Source organism: Scatophagus argus, chromosome 14 (genome assembly GCF_020382885.2).
Source record: "Scatophagus argus isolate fScaArg1 chromosome 14, fScaArg1.pri, whole genome shotgun sequence".
NCBI classification, from domain to species: Eukaryota; Metazoa; Chordata; class Actinopteri; family Scatophagidae; genus Scatophagus; species Scatophagus argus.
Window position 1 is genome coordinate 10827216 of NC_058506.1, and position 22763 is coordinate 10849978.

General features: G+C 43.5%; 1 protein-coding gene across 2 annotated transcripts; it reads right to left on the reverse strand.

The window, feature by feature from the left end:
• Positions 1-5580: 5580 nt before the first annotated feature.
• Positions 5581-21460, reverse strand: zgc:100829 (uncharacterized protein LOC445149 homolog). Of its 2 annotated transcripts, none has more exons than XM_046410446.1 (8): positions 21352-21460; positions 20124-20636; positions 16539-16683; positions 16223-16325; positions 15382-15420; positions 15244-15285; positions 13541-13832; positions 5581-6754 (listed from the first exon to the last, which is right to left on the reverse strand). In XM_046410446.1, exons 2-8 carry the CDS (start codon positions 20308-20310, stop codon positions 6531-6533), a joined length of 1032 nt encoding a protein of 343 aa, XP_046266402.1. In that variant the 5' UTR covers positions 20311-20636; positions 21352-21460; the 3' UTR covers positions 5581-6530. The 2 variants fall into 2 exon arrangements, with proteins under 2 accessions (XP_046266402.1, XP_046266403.1); XM_046410447.1 differs by lacking the exon at positions 21352-21460 and adding an exon at positions 20756-20876.
• Positions 21461-22763: the final 1303 nt, after the last annotated feature.

Genomic DNA, 22763 nt, shown 5'->3' on the forward strand with positions numbered 1-22763 from the left:
AATTTGCCTTGGTGTTTCGGAGCCTGACAATTAACACAGTATGTAGAAAAATATGAAAGATAAAAAGCAAACACTGCAGTTTAAATAGAAGGAGTTAAATAGAAACTTGAGAAAGAAAGAAAGCTGACACTAAAATGTGGAGTAATATTATTAGAAAATGATTGGTGTAGGAATATGCACAAATGCAAAAAGTTCACAGCATGCAGTATTTAAATGTGTAGCAATCCAAAAAAAACATGCTTGTCAGCGTACGTATAAACTGAAATGCGCCATCGTGTGACAGAAGGTACCTAATCAAAACAGCCTCCGCATGCAACTGCTAACATGCATTTCCCCTCCGTGCCAGTCCCCTTCCTCCCAGCCCCATCACCACAAACCACCGTTCCCACACTATTCCCATGACTCTCTGCTGCTCCCCCTCTCCTCCCTCGAAGGGCCCAGACTTCACCAAAAAGCAGCAGGGCTGCCTTGGCGAGCGGCGAGCCTCTCTAGCCCACCTTCCTCACATCTGAGAACCTCTGTGAAATCCTAATCCCCAGAGCAGGGTGAAGCGCAGGCCCAGCTTGCCTGACCTCTCTGGTTGCCATGGATACAGCGCACTATAAATAAAACAGAGGGGGCTTTTTTTCGAGCAGTTTGGCAGGGCTGTGTGGCCTGCTCACTGGTGGGGCTTATTTTCTCTCTCCCTCCCTCATTCTGTCTCTCCTCACACTCATTCTACTCCCCTTTTCACTTATTCTCTCAATCACTGAGTGCCCGTCCTCTTTCTCTGCCTTGTGCTTCCTCCCTCTCCTTGTGTCTGTTGCTCATTCAATAATTTCATTCAACCCCTTAGAACCAGAACACCTGTATTAGTACCATACCTGCACTGAGATTCATTCAGTTGTTGCAGAACATGACACTTTCACAAGCCATTGTTTAAATTAAGAAAGTAAACACACAGGAAGACAACTTATTTGGCAGTGAGTAAATGCACAAAGAGCCATCTCAGCAGAGGCCCACTTGGTAAAAAGAAGACCTATGTTCTGGCAGAAAGGCGTCGAGAGATGAAGGGAGGCTGAATGTGTTTGCGCACTGAATCAGGACTGCGCTGCAGATTTTTGTCTGGCAAGACAAATCTCGGGAGGCTGGAAAATAATTTGGTCATGGCTGTGGGAGGTTGTTGGGAGTGGGAGGCGTGTGGGTGATGTGGGGGAGAAGGTTTGAGGGGTGACCGGTTGGTGGGAGGAGGAGGAGAAGAGGGTTTTGACCGTCTCGCTGTGGTGAAAACATGCTTGACACTTCATTCCTTTCCAGTTAATGTGGAGCGGACCGCAGGATGTTAACCCTCTGCCTGCCTTTTGATGCTCGCTCTCCACTGTTGCACAACAGTCAGTCCTCACAACACTTCCTACTTTTACAGCAGTTCAGAGCTAAAACATGTCAGGACAGTCTACGGAAGAAATCCTGCCAGTTGTGGGAGGGACGGTTACAGTATACATTATTTTCCAGTATCACGTCTACGTTAGCTTAGTGTAATACTGTGAGACAATATGACAGGCCTGCTGTGCAATCTTTAGAAGCTGTCATGGTGATTTGAAAATTTGACCATCACATGCCAAATACTCTTCGTCTGGGAGAATTTTGAAGAGTAAGCCACATTTCCTGGACCATCTGCCTCATATGAATTACACAAAAGACAAGACCGGCACCAGCAAACATCCACAATGTTGCCTGGGAGACAGAGGTCACATGAGAGGATGAGTCACACAAACCCAGAACTACCTAGAAACCAACACTATTGATTGGCCTCGCACCATGGTGCTCTTTACAGTTTGGCAACATGCGGAAGGATCAGTGTTGTGTCACCGCCTAAATGATGACGAGAAGATGCCCTCGGCAAAAGACGAATACACGGTTAATGTGGCCAGAATCTGATACCTCCACTTCACTGTTGTTTACAAGCAACATACACACGGCACTATGCTTATATCCACCTGTGTCTGACCATGGGTCTGCTGCTGGTCTGTGAGTTAGTATGTGTGCTCATGTGGACCTGGAGAGTAGGGAGTTAATGCAGGCAGGGCTGTGGCAGTCCTCCTGCCCCTCAGCCAGATTAATCATGCAGGAGAGACACAGCAGGCCCCCGTTCATTCTGCCTGGGGGTGAAGCTGTGCCCGCATGCTCTGCGTATCACATGGCCCTGGCCCCCCTCTCTCCTCTCCTCTCTCGCTCTTTCTCTCTCTACTGGGGGTGCTGTGGATAGTGCTGGTGGTTGTGGTGGAGGAGGAATATGGAGGTGGTGGTGTTTGGGGGGGGGGGGGGGTTATTGGTGGTGTGGTGGAACGCCACAGCACGCAGTATAGCTTTCTTTCTTTCTTTCCTTCACACTGTTGTTTTTTTCCCTCTCTTCCCCCTTCACTTCCCCTTCAGTGGGAGTCAAGCAAGTGAGGCAGAAAAAAAAAAAAGAAGAAGAAGAAGAAAGAAACAGGCGTCCATCTCTCCTGCGAGGACACAACAACAGCCTCTTTTTTCTCTCCTGTAGGAGGGCCCTGACGACAGCAGTGGCCAGGCTCGGTGGATGAAGAGGAGAAGTGTGTGTGGGGAGGAGGGGGTGGGGAGGGAGTGGAGGGGGGGCATACCAAGGGAGTCGCCACAGATATCTCCTGGAAACTGCTCGACGATGTCTCTGCGCATCAGAGAACAGCCACAGCCATTGTTGGGCTCGTCGGGAAACAGAGGCAGCGTCGCACAGTTGCGTGCTTCAGCATTTTGCAATGTGTTGCACAAGAACCTACAGTGTGTATACAGTAGAACTTTAAATGTTTCATGATGTGTTTTGTTGAAAATCTCAGAGATGAGAAGCCTACTTTAAATTCAATTGTGAACAGTGCATCATGTGTATGCGTGCAGGCTGTCAAAGCTCGATGCACTGTTTATCAAGTGAACATAACAGTGACACTGTTGCCTACCTCTGTGTGGGCCTACACAGACACAGCAGCATCCATGTTCTTTTGGACAGCAGTGCATTGTTTGCAATGGATGCTTTGGTGCCAGAGTCTTATTAGTCTTATTAGTAGTGTATAAGCATAAGCAAAGTGTAAGTGAAATTTTAGCTGACTACATTGAGTGGCAGTAGTGTCGTGGTTATACAAGAGTCACCAGCATGACTTGTTTGCTGTATGTTTTCCCAGCTGGTAAATGTGTAGATAAGGTATAGATAAGGCATGTAAAAGATATTTTCGGTATAATTTTGTCTCACTTTCATTTCATTTAAGAATAAGTTTAATCACAGCAAGCTACTGGACTGTTGTTCTGCAAGTTTTGAGAGTTTGGCTTATATATAATCTGTCATGATTGGTCCATCACATACTATGTTAAACATGATATATTTGTGCTGTGACATTTACCTAACTTTAGTGTACAGCTAACTATTACATCTAATGTGACTATTTCCATTATTTCTGTTTTGTGGTATTTTTCTGCAAGCATGAACAGGAAAATAAAGTCAAGGAAGTGACACTACACTATACAGACAAAAGTATAGGGACACTTGAACATTACACCAACAGGGACTTAAATAACATCACATTCTAAATACACAGACAGCTTTGCAGCTATAACAGCTTCCACTCTTCTGGGAATACTTTCCTCAAGATTTTGGAGTGTTTCTGAGGGAATGTTTGCTCATTAATGCAGTAGAGCTTTTGTGAGGTCAGACACTGATGTTGGACCAAAAGGTCTGACTCTCAGTCTCTGCTCCAGTTCATCCCAAAGGTGTTGGATGGGGTTGAGGTCAGGGCTCTGTGTGGGCCTGTCAAGTTCTTCCACACCAAACTCATCCAGCCATGTCTTTATGGAGCTTTGCTTTGTGCACTGGGGCACAGCCATGCTGGAATAGAAAAGGGCCTTCAACAAATTGTGGCCACAAAGTTGGAAGCATAGCATTTACCAAAATGTCTTGCTATGCTGAAGCATTAAGATTTCCCTTCACTGGCAGTAGGGGAACCAACCCTTGAAAAACAACCTCACAAAGAAGTCTGTCTGGATACTTTTGTCTATATTGTGTAGTTCTCTTACATCTTCAGTTAATGTGACATTTTAAACATTAAATATAAGTTTTGAAAAGCTACTTATACACATGCTTTTTGAAGCAATAGTTAAACTCATCAAGACAGCAGTTTGTCTCTGCGAGGTGTTTCTAATGTCTTCTTAAAAACAGAAAGAGCCAAAGAGGAATCTCTTTAAAGACCTGATCTGAGGGTCAAGTGGGGGGGCACATGTGCTTCCAGATGCAGAACCCTTCAGCTTGATCAAAACAATATGTGGTGATGATAAAACTTTGCCTAGAAGAAAAATACAGCGATGATGATGGTACAGCGTGTTTTTTTTGTGTGTTTGTGAATGCAGCCTATTGAGAAAAGAAGGAGATCTGATGAATCACTGTCCTCTGAACTTCTCTGCAAATGCTGCACAATTGAATATTGCAACGCACACACAAACACACTTACTTACATAGTGAGTGTGCCTTGTAGTGAATACAGTGACTTCTGTAACCTACTGTACTCTACAAATGTATTGATTTACATGTTTCCTGTTGCCACTGTTCTGCAGTGAAACAGCGCTGTCCTCGTCTCCGCGTTTATGTGCTTGTTTGTGTGTGCATATGGATCTTGCTTTCCATTTCAACGCCTTTGAAAAGTCAGCCACAGGTACGTCTCATTTTGCAACTACCCCAACTCTCTCATCTTAAATTACCAGAGTACCTTACTTTCATCTCCTGTGTCACAGGTGCGACTCTTCCTTCAACACCCACGACCAGGCTCATGAAACGGACTTCATTCTGTCAGGTACTTGATGGGCAAGGATTACTTGTTATCTGAATTTTGCAAATGAAGATGCTGTACAGCAGCAGAGGGCATATCTCACTCCATCATTAATCAGCGAGTAGCGTGTCAACTTACATAATGTTGGAGTGTTGCTTTTATTCACTCCAGTGAGCTGATTTGTGACAGTGGAGATTTTCTTTAAACAGACTAGCCAGCTGCAAACATTAGCGGAGGTAACCGCAATTACAGATACAAATGTGAAGATACGCCTCACAATTTTAGCGTCGGCAAACATTTCCATTTGATTTGCAAGCTTGGAGAGCATAACTGGAAATTAAGCAAGAAATGTGTGAGCACAGTAATAACAAACGTGGGGGTGGATGTGTGGCCCTGCTGAAATTCAAATTTTAAACTGGCCCTGGTTAAGCATGCAGGTCTATTTGCTGAGGATGGACATTTAAAAATCACATATATTGTCAGTGCAATCCGCACAACATGTCAGTGTGTTAGGTTGTATTCTGCTAATCAAGGTTTCTCATTTCACATATATACTGTGTGCAATTACAGCAGTCAAAAGAATTATAATGCTGTTATCGATATCAGACTGTAAAATGTTTGCCCTTTGTAAGCTGCAGCTGCAGGACATGAAAAAGAAATGTGATGTTTTATTTCAGTATGGAATTTGGAGGACGGAGGTTAGCAGCGTACGCAGAGAAAGACTGAGAGACTGACAGAAATTCACACCATAAAAGAAGACCTTCAACATACAAAGTGCACAAGTTACACAGTTTTATTGTTTCTTTGATTGCACCACACAAGCTTGACATTAAAGATAAAATTGTCTCTCATTTTACAAGTGAGCATTGTCAGAATGTTAAATATCCCATTACAAAACATCTTTCTCCCTATAGAAAATGTAAAAAAGAAGAAGTACAGCCACACATCTCTAAAATAGTACAGAAATAAATCGGAGAGAAGTAACACAGAACTGGATTATTTGGCAGCGACTGTCTAACTTGATCCACTGGGAGCAACAGACGAGGTATTTGGCACTGTCATTGGTCCACAACAGGTCGCGGAGAGAGACTCCTGCCAGGTGGCAGAGGGAGACATACATTGCATCGTGACAAATAAACAACCCTACACTATTCCCAGGGAGGAGACAGCAAGATGAAGGAGGACCCTGCTGTGCCTTATTCACCCCATTATGCCTTCCACTGGCCATTCTTTTGCCCCGAACCACAAATACTGAGCCTCATGTGTCTGCATATGAGCTAATGTAAACTGAAAGTAACGTCACGTAAGTAAACAGCGTGTGTGCGGCGTTGGTGTGTTGGACTTTAAAGTGTATTTTAGAATAGGGATGTGTTTTTCCACATGTTACACAAAGTGGAAGGCACCAACAGCAAGTGAGTAAATGTGATAGTCATCAGTTTGCTGGCATGTTCATATACATTGTAACCAATTTTCTTTGGAATTTATTTCCCACAAAGACTGTTTACAGTACTGCACCATCCAAAAATAAAACCATTACATTCAAGCATTTCCATGTGCTTTGGGAGTGAAAGCAAGATTGTGAACTTTACCACCTGAGAGTTCTCCATCCGTTAGCCCACTGGATGAGGCTCCACGTGAGGGTGTCCGACATTGTCCAGTGTGGCTTCGTTTGAATCACGGGCATGCGTGAAGCTGGGTGTGCGTTCGTGCATCAGCGCGTGAGGATTACCTGACAGTAGGTGTGGTCGTTACACGCAAGTGGCTGGGCTTGGTGGGGAGAGGGGGCTTGATGCCGCGGGAGGAGGTCTGTGTGGGGGTTGAAGTGTTTTCACCGCTGAAGGTTTTCATCAGCTGAGCCACCCGGCCACGCCCTGCGCAGGTTGGTGTGCTCCCTGACGACCCGGCCTCCTCTGAGGCAGCCCTCCGAGACGCTTCTGATGCACCAGTATCTGCAAAAAGTGAGGACTGGATTAAGTTAAGAGCTCCAACATATGTCTACCCAACTGCATGGAATGACTTGTATTTCAAATTAATAAATGAATAAAAAATTAAAACATGGGAATTTTGTATATTGTAAATATATAAAAGTTTGCTGCCACATTTAAGAGAAATAATAAAACACCTAACTTAAAAGAAAAAAACATTTGCAGAATATTAATGAATAGATATCTTATTTGTAATTGATTAGGTTTATTTAAGTTTATTGTAGGGCACTTGTTGTTACTGTGTCCAGGTGCCACACTGAATCTGCAAAAAAATGTATTAACATCTTAAAATAAACTTTCCTGAGAGGGATTTTATTACACAACCATCACTTTAATTTCATTTTCTCTCAATTTTTTACTTGACTGTGTGTTATATGTTCTGGCGACGCCTTTTTGGGAGCACAAGAACATGATATCCAGCACAGAATCTGGTGAGAAAAGTTTAAACTGATGAACACCTTATTTTTTGGTTTAACCATGACAGTCACACAGCACGTTTATGCTTCACTACTGTTGCAGAAGTAGGAATGCAGCTTTCGCACACTACTTGATCATTTCCCCTCTCAAAATACAGTAGCTACATTTTTGTCCACTATTTTCTACCATTTTCCCTCCTTTTCATTCGCCTCCCTTTATCCCACTCTGGCTGAGCAGAGGTCATCCTCAGTGGAAGTGTAGTAGGGACACAGCTGGGTGTAGTTGGTGTGTGTGTGTGTGTGTGTGTGCTTGCTGAGGTACCGTGTTTGGAAGAGGGTGTAATTGAGGGAGGAATGGAGGGAACAGGAGTAAGGGAGTGGAGGGAGGGAGGGCCACAGGGACAGCAATGGAGAGCAGACAGACGCTGCTCAGACACCAGAAGGCTTGAGGAGCCACATATTTTTAGCGTCATCCCCGGGGGACAGAGATATGTGAGAGCGCCCGCGTGCACGGCTACAGACGCACACAAGCTCACACACATACACACACACACCACACAAACACACAAGCATACACACACTTTCTAACGGTTGAATTTCAAAAGACACACGTGCGTACTCATGTTACATTCAGGTCCGTGCATGCTCACAAACACACATTAACACAAACATGCACCTTTGCACAGTCCTAGTGCTCATGGATTCAGTCACGCATGCAACCATTCCTGACTAACACCACAGCGTAGCACAGAGTCACACACACACACACACACACACACACACAGAGGCAGGATACAGCCAAAACCACACAGGCACTCCTGGGGCTAGGGAACCTTTAAAGCTCTTGATGTCTTGCAGGCATGAAAAGGAGAAACCTAAAGAAGCCTTTAAGGCTGTGTTATTGTTTATTGTTGTTTACTCTCCTTTCTCTCCTTACCCTCACTCTCTCTCTTGCCCCTCTCCCTGTGGCTCTTACACCACCCTCCACCCTCCTCTTCATCTCTTCCTCTCCCGCTGTCTTGCCCTGCCTTCATCTGCCCCCTGACCCGCGGTTCCTGTGTTAATGTCCTCTCGCCGTGCTGCGTGGGCTTGCCTCTGATTGTCTCGTTGTGTTGTGTGGTCACCACGGAAACCTTGGATAGGCTCCAGCAATTGAGGCTGACACACATTCAGGCACGCACCAAGCACACACGCAGACACACACGCAGACACACACACACAGATGCACACAAACACAGACACAGGCACATACACACTCATGGCCGGAGAGTTTTTTGAGCTCAGAGCCTTAGTGCAGGTCTGAGTGGAATGCTTAATAGAGAGACAGAGCGATAGAAAGAGCGGAGAAGGAGGAGAGTTGGCGTTACGAGCATGGACTTTACTGGCGTAAAGAAACAATGCAAATAGAAATACAAATATATATAGAAAGAGTATTTCTTGAAGCTAAACCTTAATACCTTCCCACAGGTAAACCGACTAACCTGTCTTAATATCCCCCCACCTCCCCCCAAAAAAAGCTCAAACCCCACACCTTTCTGCTCGAAACTCGCCTCAGCAGCTGCACTCTCAGCGCCGTCAGCAGAAACAGTTATTAAAGCTACCTGTGAAAACACCTATTAAAATGAAAGAGAATCTCTGCATTAAATCACTAGTCTGGATTGATTAATCTCCCATTTGAGCTTTCGTACGCCACTCCTCACATCTCAGTCCAGCTCGTAAATGTACAGGGAGGACAAAGAGGAGGGGGTGGGAAGCAGTGTCACTGACCAGGCTAGCACAAAAATTAAAGCCCAATCTATCTCTTTAAAGACCTCCACGTCTCTGCCAGAAAGAGAGGTGGGGGTCGGGTGGGGAAGGGGGGGGGGCAGAAGTGGGGCAGAGGGCAGAATTCCCGAGCAGCATGTCTGAGGACTGAAGGGCAGGGAGGAGAGGAGGTGTGTGTGTGTGTGTGTGTGTCAGCAAAGCAGTTGGGGGGGTGGCTGGGGCCCCTGTCACTTATCAGCTCTGGCTGAGCGTCGCCCAGGGCTAGAGTCGGGAAGCGGCGCTGGAATGTGTGTCCTTCTCTCTGAAGGTGAAGAGAGAGGAGAGGGAAGCCGACAGACAGATAGGGAAGGGTTTCTAAACACGAACACACGCACGCATACACATATGATCACATATCGCCAGCTGCTGGAGATCAATACACTGCCATGCTCACATACGCTCCAATCATGTGACACAGTGACACATACACAGTCTAACACACAAGACAATTTTTTTTTTGCATCTCCAGGTTCAGCTCTACACTCACTCTTACACTAACTCTACACGCTCACCCTATTATCTGAAATATTACGTCCTTCACCTTCTCTTTTATGCAGATGACTCGCTACTTTAACACAGGATTTAATGACGAATTAGTGTCAGTTTTTATAAATTTGAAATGAAAATATCCATATTTTTTAGAAGGAGTACACACTTGTTTCCAAACGGTTATGTCTCCTGATAAAACAGGACACTGATCACTGTCACTTGCAGTAAATTAGGTCCTCCTCTGACACTGACAGCACAGAAAATGCTTCATGTAATAGACACCAAAGAGAAAAATGATGAGAAAGAGGGATTAGTAATTAGGAAATCATTTGCACAAATAAACAATTTTTTCCCCCTTAAAATAGTATTATTTTTTCACATTGATCTCTTATAGCATTTATTTCTTGAGGCAGATTTGCACTTTTCTGTGATCAAAATATCCTTGGGCTTACAATAAGTTTTTAAAATGAAAAGAAAACATAAAAAAGTTAAGATAGCTAGAATTCTGTACGGTATTATTTTGGACAATACTACAGTAATTTACTTCAGATGAAGTTAAAAACACATTCTAATAACTAACCTTCAAAAAAACTCTCATCCTGACATTTGACAACTGCATCTTGACAGTATCTGTTAAAAATTTTCAATTTGTGGATACTTGTCGCCCTTCCATTGAGAAAACATTATTAATTTTTGTCATGGCATCCAATCTCATAAACAACTTTGTGAATTCTTAAGTCCTTCAACCTATCGGTCAGTTAGGGTGCGTCCCCGATGGGTACGTGTAAATACACATGAATGTCACTAAAGCAGGTTATTAAGTTCATCTTTTACAACTGTTGTGTGTGCCACAGTCTGTGTTCTCAGGATGCAGGAATACCTTGTCAGTACCCACATTCAAATGAAAACAGCTGAGGCATGAGCCTTATCCGAGTTGGCCTCATCCTCCCTTTGGAACAAGCTTCCTGCCATTGTCAAGGACAGACCCTCAGTCAGTATTTTTTTTTTTGTCCAGAGTCAAGACACATTTATTCAGCACTCTGTTCGGCCCACCTCAACTCCCACCACACCAGCTGTTCCTTTCCCTTTACTTTGCCTTTCTTTTTCCTACATTCATCTGTTGTTCGCTGCCCTGGTATCCAGCCACTTATGTGGGTGCAGACACACAAAAAGCACGCCTGTGCTGGCACTGTTTACTAGAAATGTATCTTTTGGTTTCTTCTTTCTATCCAGATTTTAGTCACTTGTGTCCTCTGAAACGGTTGATCCTGATCCAGTTGAGAAATCACTTTAAAAGCTCAGAGCTCACGGCACATGCTTACACAAACAGATTTGGACTGGACAACATCAGAGCAAAAAAAAAAAACACAGTTTGATTATGACGTTCAGTTCAGTCAGTATCTGCAAACATGATTTTTATAAATACTTCTTGGATTTTGCTTCTTGATGACATTATCAAGAGCTCGCCAGTTCTCTTGCGTTGGGTTTTGGAGAGATTTGCCCTGACTCCAAAATCTACAGTGAACTGCCAGGAATGTTCAGAATGAACCAGACACTAAAGAGAGGCAGGACACAAAATCCTGACAGAATAAAGAATTGATCTTCTTTTCAGTCTGCTGTCTATGACAAGTGCTGGGAAACATGCAGGCAAATACACAGACACTCAACCTCAAGGAACTGTCATGGTGCCACTGTGCTGGGAGGTTGCAATGTTGTGTTTTTCTGAATGAAATTATCTACATTGAAAAAAATTCACTCTGATAAAGTCAGGTCTTTCACAAATTGTTCAAATGCAAACGAAATCTTTGATTTGTATTTAAGGTTTTCTAAAAAAAAAAAAAAATGTTCCTCAAACAAGGTAACTTTCAGGATCTGTTGCAGTGAGTGCAGTCTGAATGTGCTGTAGGATGAATATTTTTCCAGCAGAGGGACCCTATGGAAATCAGGTTTTCTATCCAACTGGACTTTTCCCCCTGCAGTATCACTGTTTTCCACTGGATGGTGCTAAGTTAACCTGCATGCCATCCATTCTTCTGCCTAACTGGGTCACTGTATGGTGAATGAATGTGAGGTCAGTTCATGAAACTAGATGCTGTGTTAAGGCAGGAAGTCTCAGAATCACAATGATATGAAACAAGAAGTAATCTGCACAACATTACGGAAGACAAGATAAGTAATGACAATAACATTCATGTCAAAGCCCAAGATACTGTATCTGTTATGAAGAAAAAGCCTGAAAATCCCCACACAATAAACATCTGCACAGACAAAGGCTGAGACATGCAAGTAACAAAGACACAAAGACAGAAACAAAAACACGCAGGTTTGTGAAAAACTGAATAAAATGTAGCAGTGAATGTTTGTAAGGTGCAGTTAATTGGTTAGTTTTGCCACCACTCTTCCCTCATGCCTTTGTGCATTGCAAATCTACTAAAAGCTGCAAAATAACATCGACAACACTGGGGAAGGCCAAAAAAAATGTGTGTGATCCATACAGCCCATCAAAACCAATCACTGTTTTCACATAGTGGTAAGTCTCAGTTATCAAATTTGGTGGTAAAACAAGAAGCAGTGTTACTAATAACTACCATTCACTAAAAAATAGTGAGTTTCCTATTGCTCATTTCAGTCCACATTACATTGAAAAGTAGGATCTTATTTGTATGCTCTCTGGCATCTGGGTAAATGACCATGCAACTCAATCAATGACAAGAGAAGCCACCAAACAAGCAGGTGTGTGGGGGCGACGTGGAACCACAACACAAATCCCAGCAACATAAGCTTTTTCCCCCTCTAGGCTGGCCTCATTTTTCTCTGCCAGTCCATAAAGATTCCAGTGGGCTGAGGCACTATTTGGCGAGCACATTAGGTTTGGGGAAATGGTTCCTTCTTCCTTGCTGTAGCGCTGAGAAACCTATCTGGTATGAACTTTGTTCAGACTGGTTCTGCTGAGCCCTCCACACCCATTATAACTCTCTGAGAGGAAGCAGTGGAAAAGAGCTGTTGGCTCTGTGTTGATTGTCCTGTAAGCTGGCTGCAGTATTGTGGACTCGATTTTCAACCCACATCTGTGTCCAGTCTTTCTCCAATAGGTAAAATTTAAAGGAAGTATTGGTAATGTGTGTTAGAAGATTTGCTTGTTTTATTTATTGAAAATCTTTCAACATCCTGACAGCAATAAATACATTTGATGCTCTGTTACAGGCCTGTAATAAAGTTTTAGGTTGGTTATTCAACAGACTGCTGTGCTTGTGCATGATGACAGCAGCCACCATTAATATTGCGGTTTAGGTATTTCTGATCAGTCAGTAAGCGGAAGGGGATAGAAAACATTGAGGATGCGTTTATTTATTTATGTATCAAATGGTACCTGTACCCTTTCTTGCAATAGGTGATGTGAGGGGAGATAACAGGAGACATTTTGTCAGCGAAATGACCAAAATGCATCCCTTTTGTTAACCTGCCATCCCCTAGTATCAGAGAGAGTGCAGGTGCGGTGGGGCTGTTCAGCTGAATATCTTAGTCTGGTCTGCCCGACTCATTGATCCTTTATCTGAGTGAGGTTTGTGAAAGTTGGAATCTATGGACCTGACCATGACTCTGAAATATCAGTAGCCTCACTGCGCTGTTTATTGATCAATACACAATGCTGTCTGTGGTGCTGAAGTAGCAGACGGATTTATAAATGAGCCTTTATCTCTCAGTGCTGCCCTGTCAGTTTTGTCTTTGCTCTAAACCATGCACTATAAATATTCTGTCCTGTACTATATTGTAGCCTATATGCAGTAAATAGTGGTGTCACATTTATGATAATAGTGACAAGTAACAACATTTAGTTACAGAAGAGTGAGAGGGTCATGGAGACACAGACACTACCTTTAGTATTCCTACCCCCAGAATAAGCCACCTGTGGAACAAAATATCTTAGGGGAAACATGACTGCAAATGCAGGTTTTGTTACAGGTTTAATATGAGGGCCATCTGTTAAAAATGAGCTATAAATTAACAAATCATCCACTGTTTACCCATGATGCTCACTCACCTTTCAAACCTTGTGATTCCCGGGGCTTTTGAGGTTCCTGTGCACGCAGGGCCACTTTGGTGGCTGACATTGTGCCAGAGTCTGTTTTGACAGCGCTGCTGGGAGAAGCTAACGGTGCAGCGGCGGCCAGCTTCAGCTTTGCGAGGCCGGGTCTTGCGTTGACAGAGCCCGTTGCTGCATTTGCAGAAGCTGGTCTCACATTGACAGGGCTAGCTCTCATGGGAGGCCGGGAGCAGATGGGGGGCTGGGGATCTGACTTCTCCTCAGTCGCACTGGCTGACTTCGACTCGGGCTGCAGAGGGAAGAGTGACAAAAGAGGACAGAAGAGTGCGATCATTGTTGACAGCTAATTCACATGCAGTGGAATTACTGCCATGTTTGATTAAATCACTGGATAAACGATTCACCAAATTACAGTTCTCCAATGACTCCACTGTGCCATAATGAAACACACAGAACTATGACCACTGATTAAGAGTTTAAGGATGTGTGGAGGGAAAATTATAAGGTGACTTGGAAATCAAGCTGCCTCGCTAATCTTCCTTCCTGATCTTACGCCTTCTTAATCAACAATCTCACTCTCTCCCCCTCTCTCTGGCTGACTCCTTCCTCTCTAAATCAACTGGAGGAAACCTGCAGCAGCGCTAGCAACAGCCACCGCTACATCTGCTGCACCAAACCAGTCCCCTTCCTGTATCCAGACACAAATCACCCCATCTACAAACAAGACATTCAACAAAATAATGAGTCTTGCGAGAAGAGATTTAGGCTGTGATTTCTTGGCTGTCAGACCGGCCAAACCTCCTAAGGTGTGGGTGTTCATTGCCACATCAGCATGGGTTGGCCAGAGATGTGTTGGGGCCTGTCATATAGAGAGTCTGGTATAGAAATAAGAAGTGAAGGAGAGGCATTTCCTTCTGTGGCAAAGAGGAGGGGAAAAACAGAGAACAGAGGAGAGCTCACGCGCCCAAACCTCAGGAGACGATCCCACAATCCCATCCATCTGCGACTGACGCATTCTCTATCTCTGGCGTTTTAATTCCCTGATCAAGTTCACCAACCATCTGTTCTAGGGCAGTCCAGAAATCCTGCCTTGCCTCTGTGATTCAGCTGTTCTTGCAGCGCGTGTCACCTGCACGCACACACACACACGCATTTGTGTGCACATAAACACAAGAAGAGAAAGACAGTGAGGGGATGCAGAGAGCGCACTCCCCAGACAACCCAAGGCTGGAGTGATGATGGAGCCAGTGGGAGGACAGCTCAGTTCAGCTGTTCCCCGGAGAGAGCTACGAGGGGTGCGGCAGCTCTGACGAGCGGGAGCACAGAGAGGGAGAATTCTGGGAGAAAGATGATCTGCAGAGAGGCTGGGAGTGAGGGGACAGCTGGCCTAACCACCATTTCCTGTTACTCACAGAGAGTGGGACTGCCATGAAAAGACACGCAGGCTCTCTAAAGCCACATTTCAAAGGGCCGATGAGTGGATTTCTATACTGTTAATCACACCTTGGTGAAATATGTGAGGCAATCTTTTAAAATGAAATGTGTTGTTCAGGGAAGTTGGCACAAGAAAACAAACAGATATTTTCTATAACTGTCTGAAATGTAGCAGAAACAGCAGAAACACACCCAAAAAACTGAAACTAGATTGTAGCAATTAAAAGGAAAAAAAAAAAAACACAATTATTTTAATTCACAAATACCTTTTCTGCTGCTGGAGGTGATGAATGCTCGCTCACTGACACCTGTGGGTTTAACAAAGACATTACATGAGCATTACAGACCATGATGCAACCCGAGAGCACAGAGCTCAGTTATAGCAGGCAGTTGCTCCCACTCACCAGCAGAGGGTGTAAAGTGCGCGTCTCCTCACATTTCCCCTGTTGGGAGAGACAGTGCCATGTTAGATGATACTGGAGGCGACACGTCATCCTCCTTAACTGTGAGTCAGTTCAGTACTTGGAATAAGCAGGGGGAAAACAGGGCAGGAGTTTAACAGTCGAGAGTTGAAAAGAGTTCTCATTTTACAAATAAATTATTGCAAATGATAAGCAGGCTACTTAAAAACGTCTCTGTGCAGTGGGTGTGGTGATGTGACTGCAGGAAAATCAGTGACTCGCTGGGATGCTCTAATTTCCACTGAGTGAGCAGCGTGCAGCTTTTAGCTGAGAAAACCATCGTGGTCAGGCCAGATGAGACCATCCACCCCGGCTCGCTCTGGCTTGGTGTGTGCACGGTTGCCATGACAACGCAGCAAATCTCTTTTTAAGATAGCGTGAAAAAGGAGACACCCCCACCACCACCACCACACACACACACACACACACACCAACTCCAAAATCAACAGCTCGCACACTGCCAAGTGCACACATACACACGCACCCAAAATATCACCACCCTGGAAATTATGCACAGTGAATGCTTCTTTGGACACAAACTAGAGGCTCAAATTAACATGTTTAATGGGGAGGCCTGATTTTCACAAACTATTATCAAAAGCCTAATTGAGAATTTTCACAAACTGCACTGCAGGTAAGAGAAGTTAAAATTACGTGAGGAAAGTGTGATGTTTGAGATGGAGGTGTTGAGGCAAAGAAGAATAGAAAAAAAGAAACAACAAGTATGTCCCGAGTTTGACAATCACAATGACAAACAACACGAGTGATCTGAACAGCTACACACCTTTAAATTCAGTGAAATTCCAGGTTGTGTTTTAGGAGGGAAGTTCTCTCTTTCAGTTTTGACAGGTTCTGCAGTTTTTCTACTCTTCAAGATAGTTTGATGGCTGCAAAACAGAATGAGAACAGGTCATATCTCTTCCACGTATTCTCATGCAGATATCATAAATCTATATCATAAATCTATTTGCAGAGACCTCCTGATAACCCCTCAAAATACAGCCTGAAAAAACCTCCACGCTAATACACTGAAACATAAATACATTTTGCTTTCATGTGACATTTCGTTCATGTTCGTCCATAACACGAAGGTGTATTACTGTGTGCTGTTCTGAAGACTCTGCGCCTTCTTTTCTCCCAGTCCTGAGCAGATGAATTTGGAGCTCAACTCATCCACCTCGCCGATCACAACAACCGCCACATCTCCATCCCGGCCGAGCAGCCAGCTCACATTCTTACTGTTGGCTGGAGGAAACACACGCACACACACACAATACGAGTTATATTGAAACACCAAGTTAAAATTTTTAGAAATGTAGAGATGCAAAGATATTTTGATTTAATGTATGCTCTTTGCAATAATTTTTCCAGTTTCATCAAAATTTAACAACTTCATTCAATCTTTGCAGGATTTTGAAAGTCGTAAGTTGTAAAAAAAAAAAAAGAAATCTTTGAAAATACTGAGATTTGTTAGTAATCGCAGCTCTGTTCATTCTAAAATTCTAAAACTCAATCAAAAGCGTGTCTGATAAGTTGAGGCGTTTGGTTCATAGAGAGACGAGAGGGGGTGCCCAAGCAGCACATCACAAGTGTATGAGACAGCACCTCAATGTAAATGATAAAAACAGAACTGACAGGGAAAGCCCCTGAACTTTGTATAAACAGACCCTTGAGAATCCTCCATTTACTGTTTTCGTTCCCTAAATCTAAACTACTTCTGGCATGAGACTTCAACCAATTTGCAGTCATTAAAATATCAGTAAATTAAATCTGGTGTCACACTTTCACTTGGATTCTATTTATCTGTTTATGTTTTGTTTATCTGTCTTTATCTGTTTGCCTTTGCGAGTCCACTGAGACCTCAAAAGCATACAGGGACACACACTTTGACAACGCAATGCCACTGCCTTGTGACTATATTTGGGAACATACAGAAGTTACTTTACAGAGATAAACTCAGCTCAATTGATCTCAGAGCGTGAGAGCTTGCTGGGTTGAAAACAGGATAACATAGCTTCATAGTGAACTGGTTTTGCCAGCTTGCACTATGAATTGCATTCTAGCAGGGCATACCAGGATGACTATGACAGCTACAAACCATCACGCCATTGTCAGGTGCAGATGAGATGAATCATTTCCACTGAGTATATGGGCATTTAGAAAACACCTTTGTGTTGGCATATATCCCAGGTCTTACTGTAAAAGGCAGGGTTAAATAAATACAGTCACAAATGTAACTTACAATAATGTGGTGCAGTGCCTTGGCAAAAGGAACAGAGCAATGTTCCGAAAATGAAAAAGGCGTCTGTATCTGAAGAGCGAGACCAAAGTTACTAATCTGAAAAACGTTACGTCACACACACTGGCCCATGCAGTTTGTCTCTCCCTCATGTGAATGTCACTAGTCTGCCTACAACTTGAACACATGCACACAAACATGCCAGCATATAGCCTTAAAGCACGTAAACACCAGTTACCATAAGGGCGGCCTAACCATAGCAAAAGGTCCCATGATCAGAAAAGGCTAAAGGCTGACTCTGTAAAGGGAGAAACATCAGGTTCATTCTGTGCATACGAAACTGTGCTCCCCCACAAGGCCAACCTGATAAAATCAAACTCCCTCTTTGTTTTTCAAACACATACATTTCCTGCATGCTTCCTGTTTCACCTCCTGCTAATTGTTTGAAGGACTGAGTCTTGACTCACTTCCTATTTTTACACAGAAACACGAACTATCCACCATTTCCTGCGCAGTATAGACGGGAAGCCTGTGTGGCGAAGAGCTGCGACCATGTGATCTCTCAGCTGCCCTGCAGCCTCCTAAGGACAGCTGCAGTGGTCATTAAGAGATAGAAAGAGCACTGTTCTCTCACTGCTCACCACAGTTCATAGTAAGTGCTTTGTTGTTATCCAAGACAAGACGGATCACATTACCATGTCAATCAGAATTAATGCACCAACTGCACTGTGCTGTTAATTAGCTTTAAGTCATATTCGAGAAGCGTGAAATCATATTCGGATCTGTACTTAAGTAAAAGCACTAATACCACAGTATGAAAATACTCCAGTAATGGCAGAAGTAAAAAGTCCTTCATTCAAAGCCTTACTTATGCACAAGTATGTAAGCATTATCACCAAAATGCACTTAAGGTACCAAAAGTGGAAGTAGTCATTATGAAGAAAAGTAGTCCCAGTCCCAGTCTGACATATGCTGCATTTTCCTGCTGTACATCTTTAAGGCTGAGCTAATTTTAACTTCTTTCTATCCTGTGGGACAGTTTAATTCTAAATTAACGCTCGAATCCTTTATCCATTTATCAGAAAGGTTCAAATACGAAATCACCAAATTTGGAAACATGGAAGAGTATGGTAATCTGAAAAGTATCAGTAACTAAAACTGTGAGACATATAGTGTAAAAAGTGCAATGCTGGACGTAGTGGAATACAGGCAGAAAGTTGCTTAAAATGGAAAGACTCAACTACAAGTATTCAGGCGAATCATCTCCGAATCATTCTTTGGCCTGTGAAAATAGAACAATTTGTTTGTTATGTCAGAGTCATTGCTCCATGCATTTCTCATAAAAGCATTCGCTTCCACCAAGGAGAAAATGCAGATGGGCAAGATTCTGTAGTACGTGTCAGACCGGTTTCAGGACGGACTTGCGGCCTCCTGAGTTTCTGGTTGTATTGTTTTGTTTGATTGCTGCGACTACACTCCAAGTGTCACTTTACCACCCTGCCTGTGTATTTCCCTGCTCGGGGGTGTTTCTCTTTGTCTTTGGCGATCAGCAATGTTTTGTTCTGGAATCTATTTTCCATCAAACATGAGCTTCAGATATGAGTGACGTGTCCGGTCCTCCTTCTCACACGGTGTGATTGGGAACAATACAATAACTTGATAATAAGTGAGGGCCTTAAAGCAAAACATGCTTGTGCGTTAACACATACAGCACACGCATACCTCAAATTCACCATAATGGAAACACTTTTCATATATGCCTCTGATAACACACTCACCAGCACTGACAGGGTGAATGTTATTGTACCATGACATGACATACTTTACTTTACTTGAGTAAATGTTAACTTCATCTGCAAGTGTGAGGTTAATATTAGTTCTGGGACATCATCTATCTGCTGTAATTGTTTAGGATTTCAGATAAAAAGAGCTTAATGTTGGTGAAGTATAAATGTTCTCTGGTTTCTGTCAGCATCATCCCCTTCCAAGTTCTACAACATGATAGACGCATTAATGTGGAGCAGCTGGCGTTTGTTAACCCAAGTTTATGTTTTAGGGAACTTTAAACTTGCCAAATGTACTTCAGGTAAACACTGTGCCTGTCTTGGCAAACAGCTGTTGAGATGACTGGAGAACATGAGCTACAGCAGCATCAGTACATCCAGCAGCGCAGGATGTTTGTCACACATGCCTCTGCAGTGCACTTCTCAGACTTTGTAACTCTCTATCAGGCATGTCACAGCACACTGTGCAAACAACTTGACTAAAAGGATTCAGAATGTAATCCTGCAAAGGAGAACAGATGGTTTTCTGTCAAAGGCTTTGTTTAAAAGTGCAATTGTCAGTATGCTTGAAAAACTTGAAAGTGCAGCCTGTCGCATTACATAAACAGGAAGAAGTAAAGTTAACAAAAGGTGAGGTGGTGGGGATGGGTTGGTGTGGTTACCTTTTTTTGGCTTTGTTCGCTTACACTCAGCGTCCCCCCCTTCTCTCTCCAGCTTCTCCTCTCGCTCTTTCCAGCGCCGCACCTGCTCCTGGCGCATTTTCAGGAACAGAGTCTTTTTCTGGTCCTCATTAAGAGCATCCAGCACATCGGGGTCAATGTACATGTCCTTTAAAATCTGCTGCAACATCTTGATGGCTGAACGGTGGGGTTAACCTGGTACCACCTGGCCAAGCAGTCGCGGGGAGAGGGGGGAGACGCTGTCCTTTGGCCAGCAGCTTCTTGAAGTGGACTGTGTTGATTTATGGTCTCATGTCGCTGGAAGAAGATTTCCACGGCTTCTTTGTCCTAAAATCACTCTTATTTACACGCGCTTCTTTGTGAATCGGGGCGCATGCTCATTATGCTTTTGTACATACTGCACGATCCCTTCTCCCGTCTGTGTAGCGATGACAGTTTCCCCACCCTGCTAAGATGTCAGTTTGCGTCGTTGTTTTCAGACATCACTGGGACAAGCTACAAGAAAAAAAAAAAAGAAAAAGAAAAACACTTGAAATAAACAGTTGAAAGACAATGTTGTGCCCTGTGTACATCTTTCTCAAAGTTTCAAAGTCCCATATATTTCTTCATCCCACCTTTGTCACATTCAGAAACTTTTGTCTTCAAGTCTCTGGGAAAGTCTGTTTCGCTTGGCTATGTTGTCCCTCCCTTCTTGAATACGGAAGAGCCCAAACTTTGTTTCTAAACTGACAGAAAGACTATAGCCCCGAATGGGAGGAGATTCCAAAGGAATGAGACTGCCTGTCATCTGTAGCCCACCTCCTTCCTCCCCACCACACATCCTTTCCAAATCCATGTTCCTTTCTCTACCAAACTTCCACAATATAACGGCTTCCATTTTGCCAGTTTCTGGTTGTAAGAGAGAGAAAGGGGAAAATACAGGGCCATATCCCAGGACAGCATGAGCCGGTTTCTCTAACAAGGGCATTGAAATGGACTCCTCCAATCACAGTGGGTAGTTAAACAATGGCTACCACACAAGCAGCACTTGGAGGGAAAGAAAGCTTGTCTCAGACTGAGAAGTATCAAACTGGTGGAATACAGATTGGTGTCTACTAAACACACTGCAGGGTGCACAGAAGGAAGCCCAGGAAAAGGGAGAAAGTGGACAGAGAGAGTACAAAGCCATAGGGAGTTGTAAGAGAAGGGTAGAATTTGCTGAAGTACTCACAGTGGGATGTAGGCAGCCGCTCCACAGCAGTGTATGCTAACTAAGCTGAGAGAGTCAGAGCGCCTGTCGGTCCTCCTCCTCTTTGTGTGTATGACTGGGCTGATGACATCACAGCATTCCATAATCTCTCTCCCTCCCTCTCTCTCTCTCTCTCTCACACACACACACACACACACATACACACGAACTCACACGCACACACTTTATTTTAAAAAAGGGGAAGAGAGCAATTCAGGAAGTGGAACTCACACAATAAAGAAGTTGTTTTAAAAAAAAGGAGAAGAAGAAGAAGAAGAAGAAGAAAATCACTACACCTCAACTTCCTTTTCTGTCTCTGCTCTCCCACACACAAGTGCTTTGAATATCAGAATAAAGTTGGTGCAAAATGGCAAAACATGAACTCTTAAACAGATGTAGAGTTGTTTGTGTGTGTGTGGTGATTTTTTTATTTAAATTTCTTCAAAAACGCTTCTACAGTTGGCACAAACTACGGTATGTATTGGATTGTTGGTCAGATATCAAATTATGAAAAAGTACTGCTTCTCTTGCTTGATAAATGACACGGTATTGGACAAGCAGTACACACACTTTCTTCTGTGTTCTTCCTTTACATTGTTGTTTTGTTTTGTTTTGTTTTGTTTTTAACGTGAAACATTTGAATGACATATGTGTTAATATAATGCCAGCCACTGTGACAGTCGATTACGAGCTCAGGTTGTGTAAATGTTAGGTTTTGCTTGAAGACTTTCAATCTATTAAGCAAAAGTTCAAACAATAAAACGCAAACAGTGGCCTAAAATGTTTTTATTGACTCTAAACTGTACGCATTAGAAGTCAGGGAAGCTCTGTTAAATTGCCCATGTGCCTTGTGGAATTTCTTTAAGTAGTTGCTTACTCTACGTTGTCTGTTGTTAATTCTACCACAGCCAAGCCAAAGGGATCTGTCTCCTTTGGGACTCCTCTCCCTTCTTATTCCGAGGCTATTATTCATAGGTAAAGAGCATCCTCTAGTGGCCAAAGCCAAAGAAGCCTGCAATGAATTACGTCACCACCAAAGCCAGTGCTTAAGTGTTTCAGAATATAGCACATGATTACAAAATTGAATTGAAACGCAAACAGAACGAGAAGGCAGCCTTTCCAAATGGTAAGCGGTGAAGCTCAGCAACATCCACACCACTAATAAACATACACACATGCCCTCATACACAAAGGGCAAAAAGTGGCAGGATGTCGTACCGGCCATTCATGCTACTCGGTGCTGTCGGGGAGTTCTCAGTTGATGATGACCATGTTGCAACAGCAACAAAATATGATTTCAATCAAGTAGGTCTCTCTCACCTAGCAGTGTGTCAGCTGGAACAGGCTAAACTAAACCTGCGATTAATCTCCCCTAGCAGCATTCCTGTGCGCAG

Bases quoted from the DNA above. Each gene is read 5' to 3' on its own strand.
- zgc:100829 (XM_046410446.1), bottom strand. From the start codon at position 20,310: ATGTTGCAGCAGATTTTAAAGGACATGTACATTGACCCCGATGTGCTG. The intron at 16,326-16,538 runs GTAATACACCTT...TCTGTTTTGCAG, and splicing joins AGTCTTCAGAACAGCACACA to CCATCAAACTATCTTGAAGA. The intron at 15,286-15,381 runs GTGAGTGGGAGC...TTAAACCCACAG, and splicing joins GCACTTTACACCCTCTGCTG to GTGTCAGTGAGCGAGCATTC.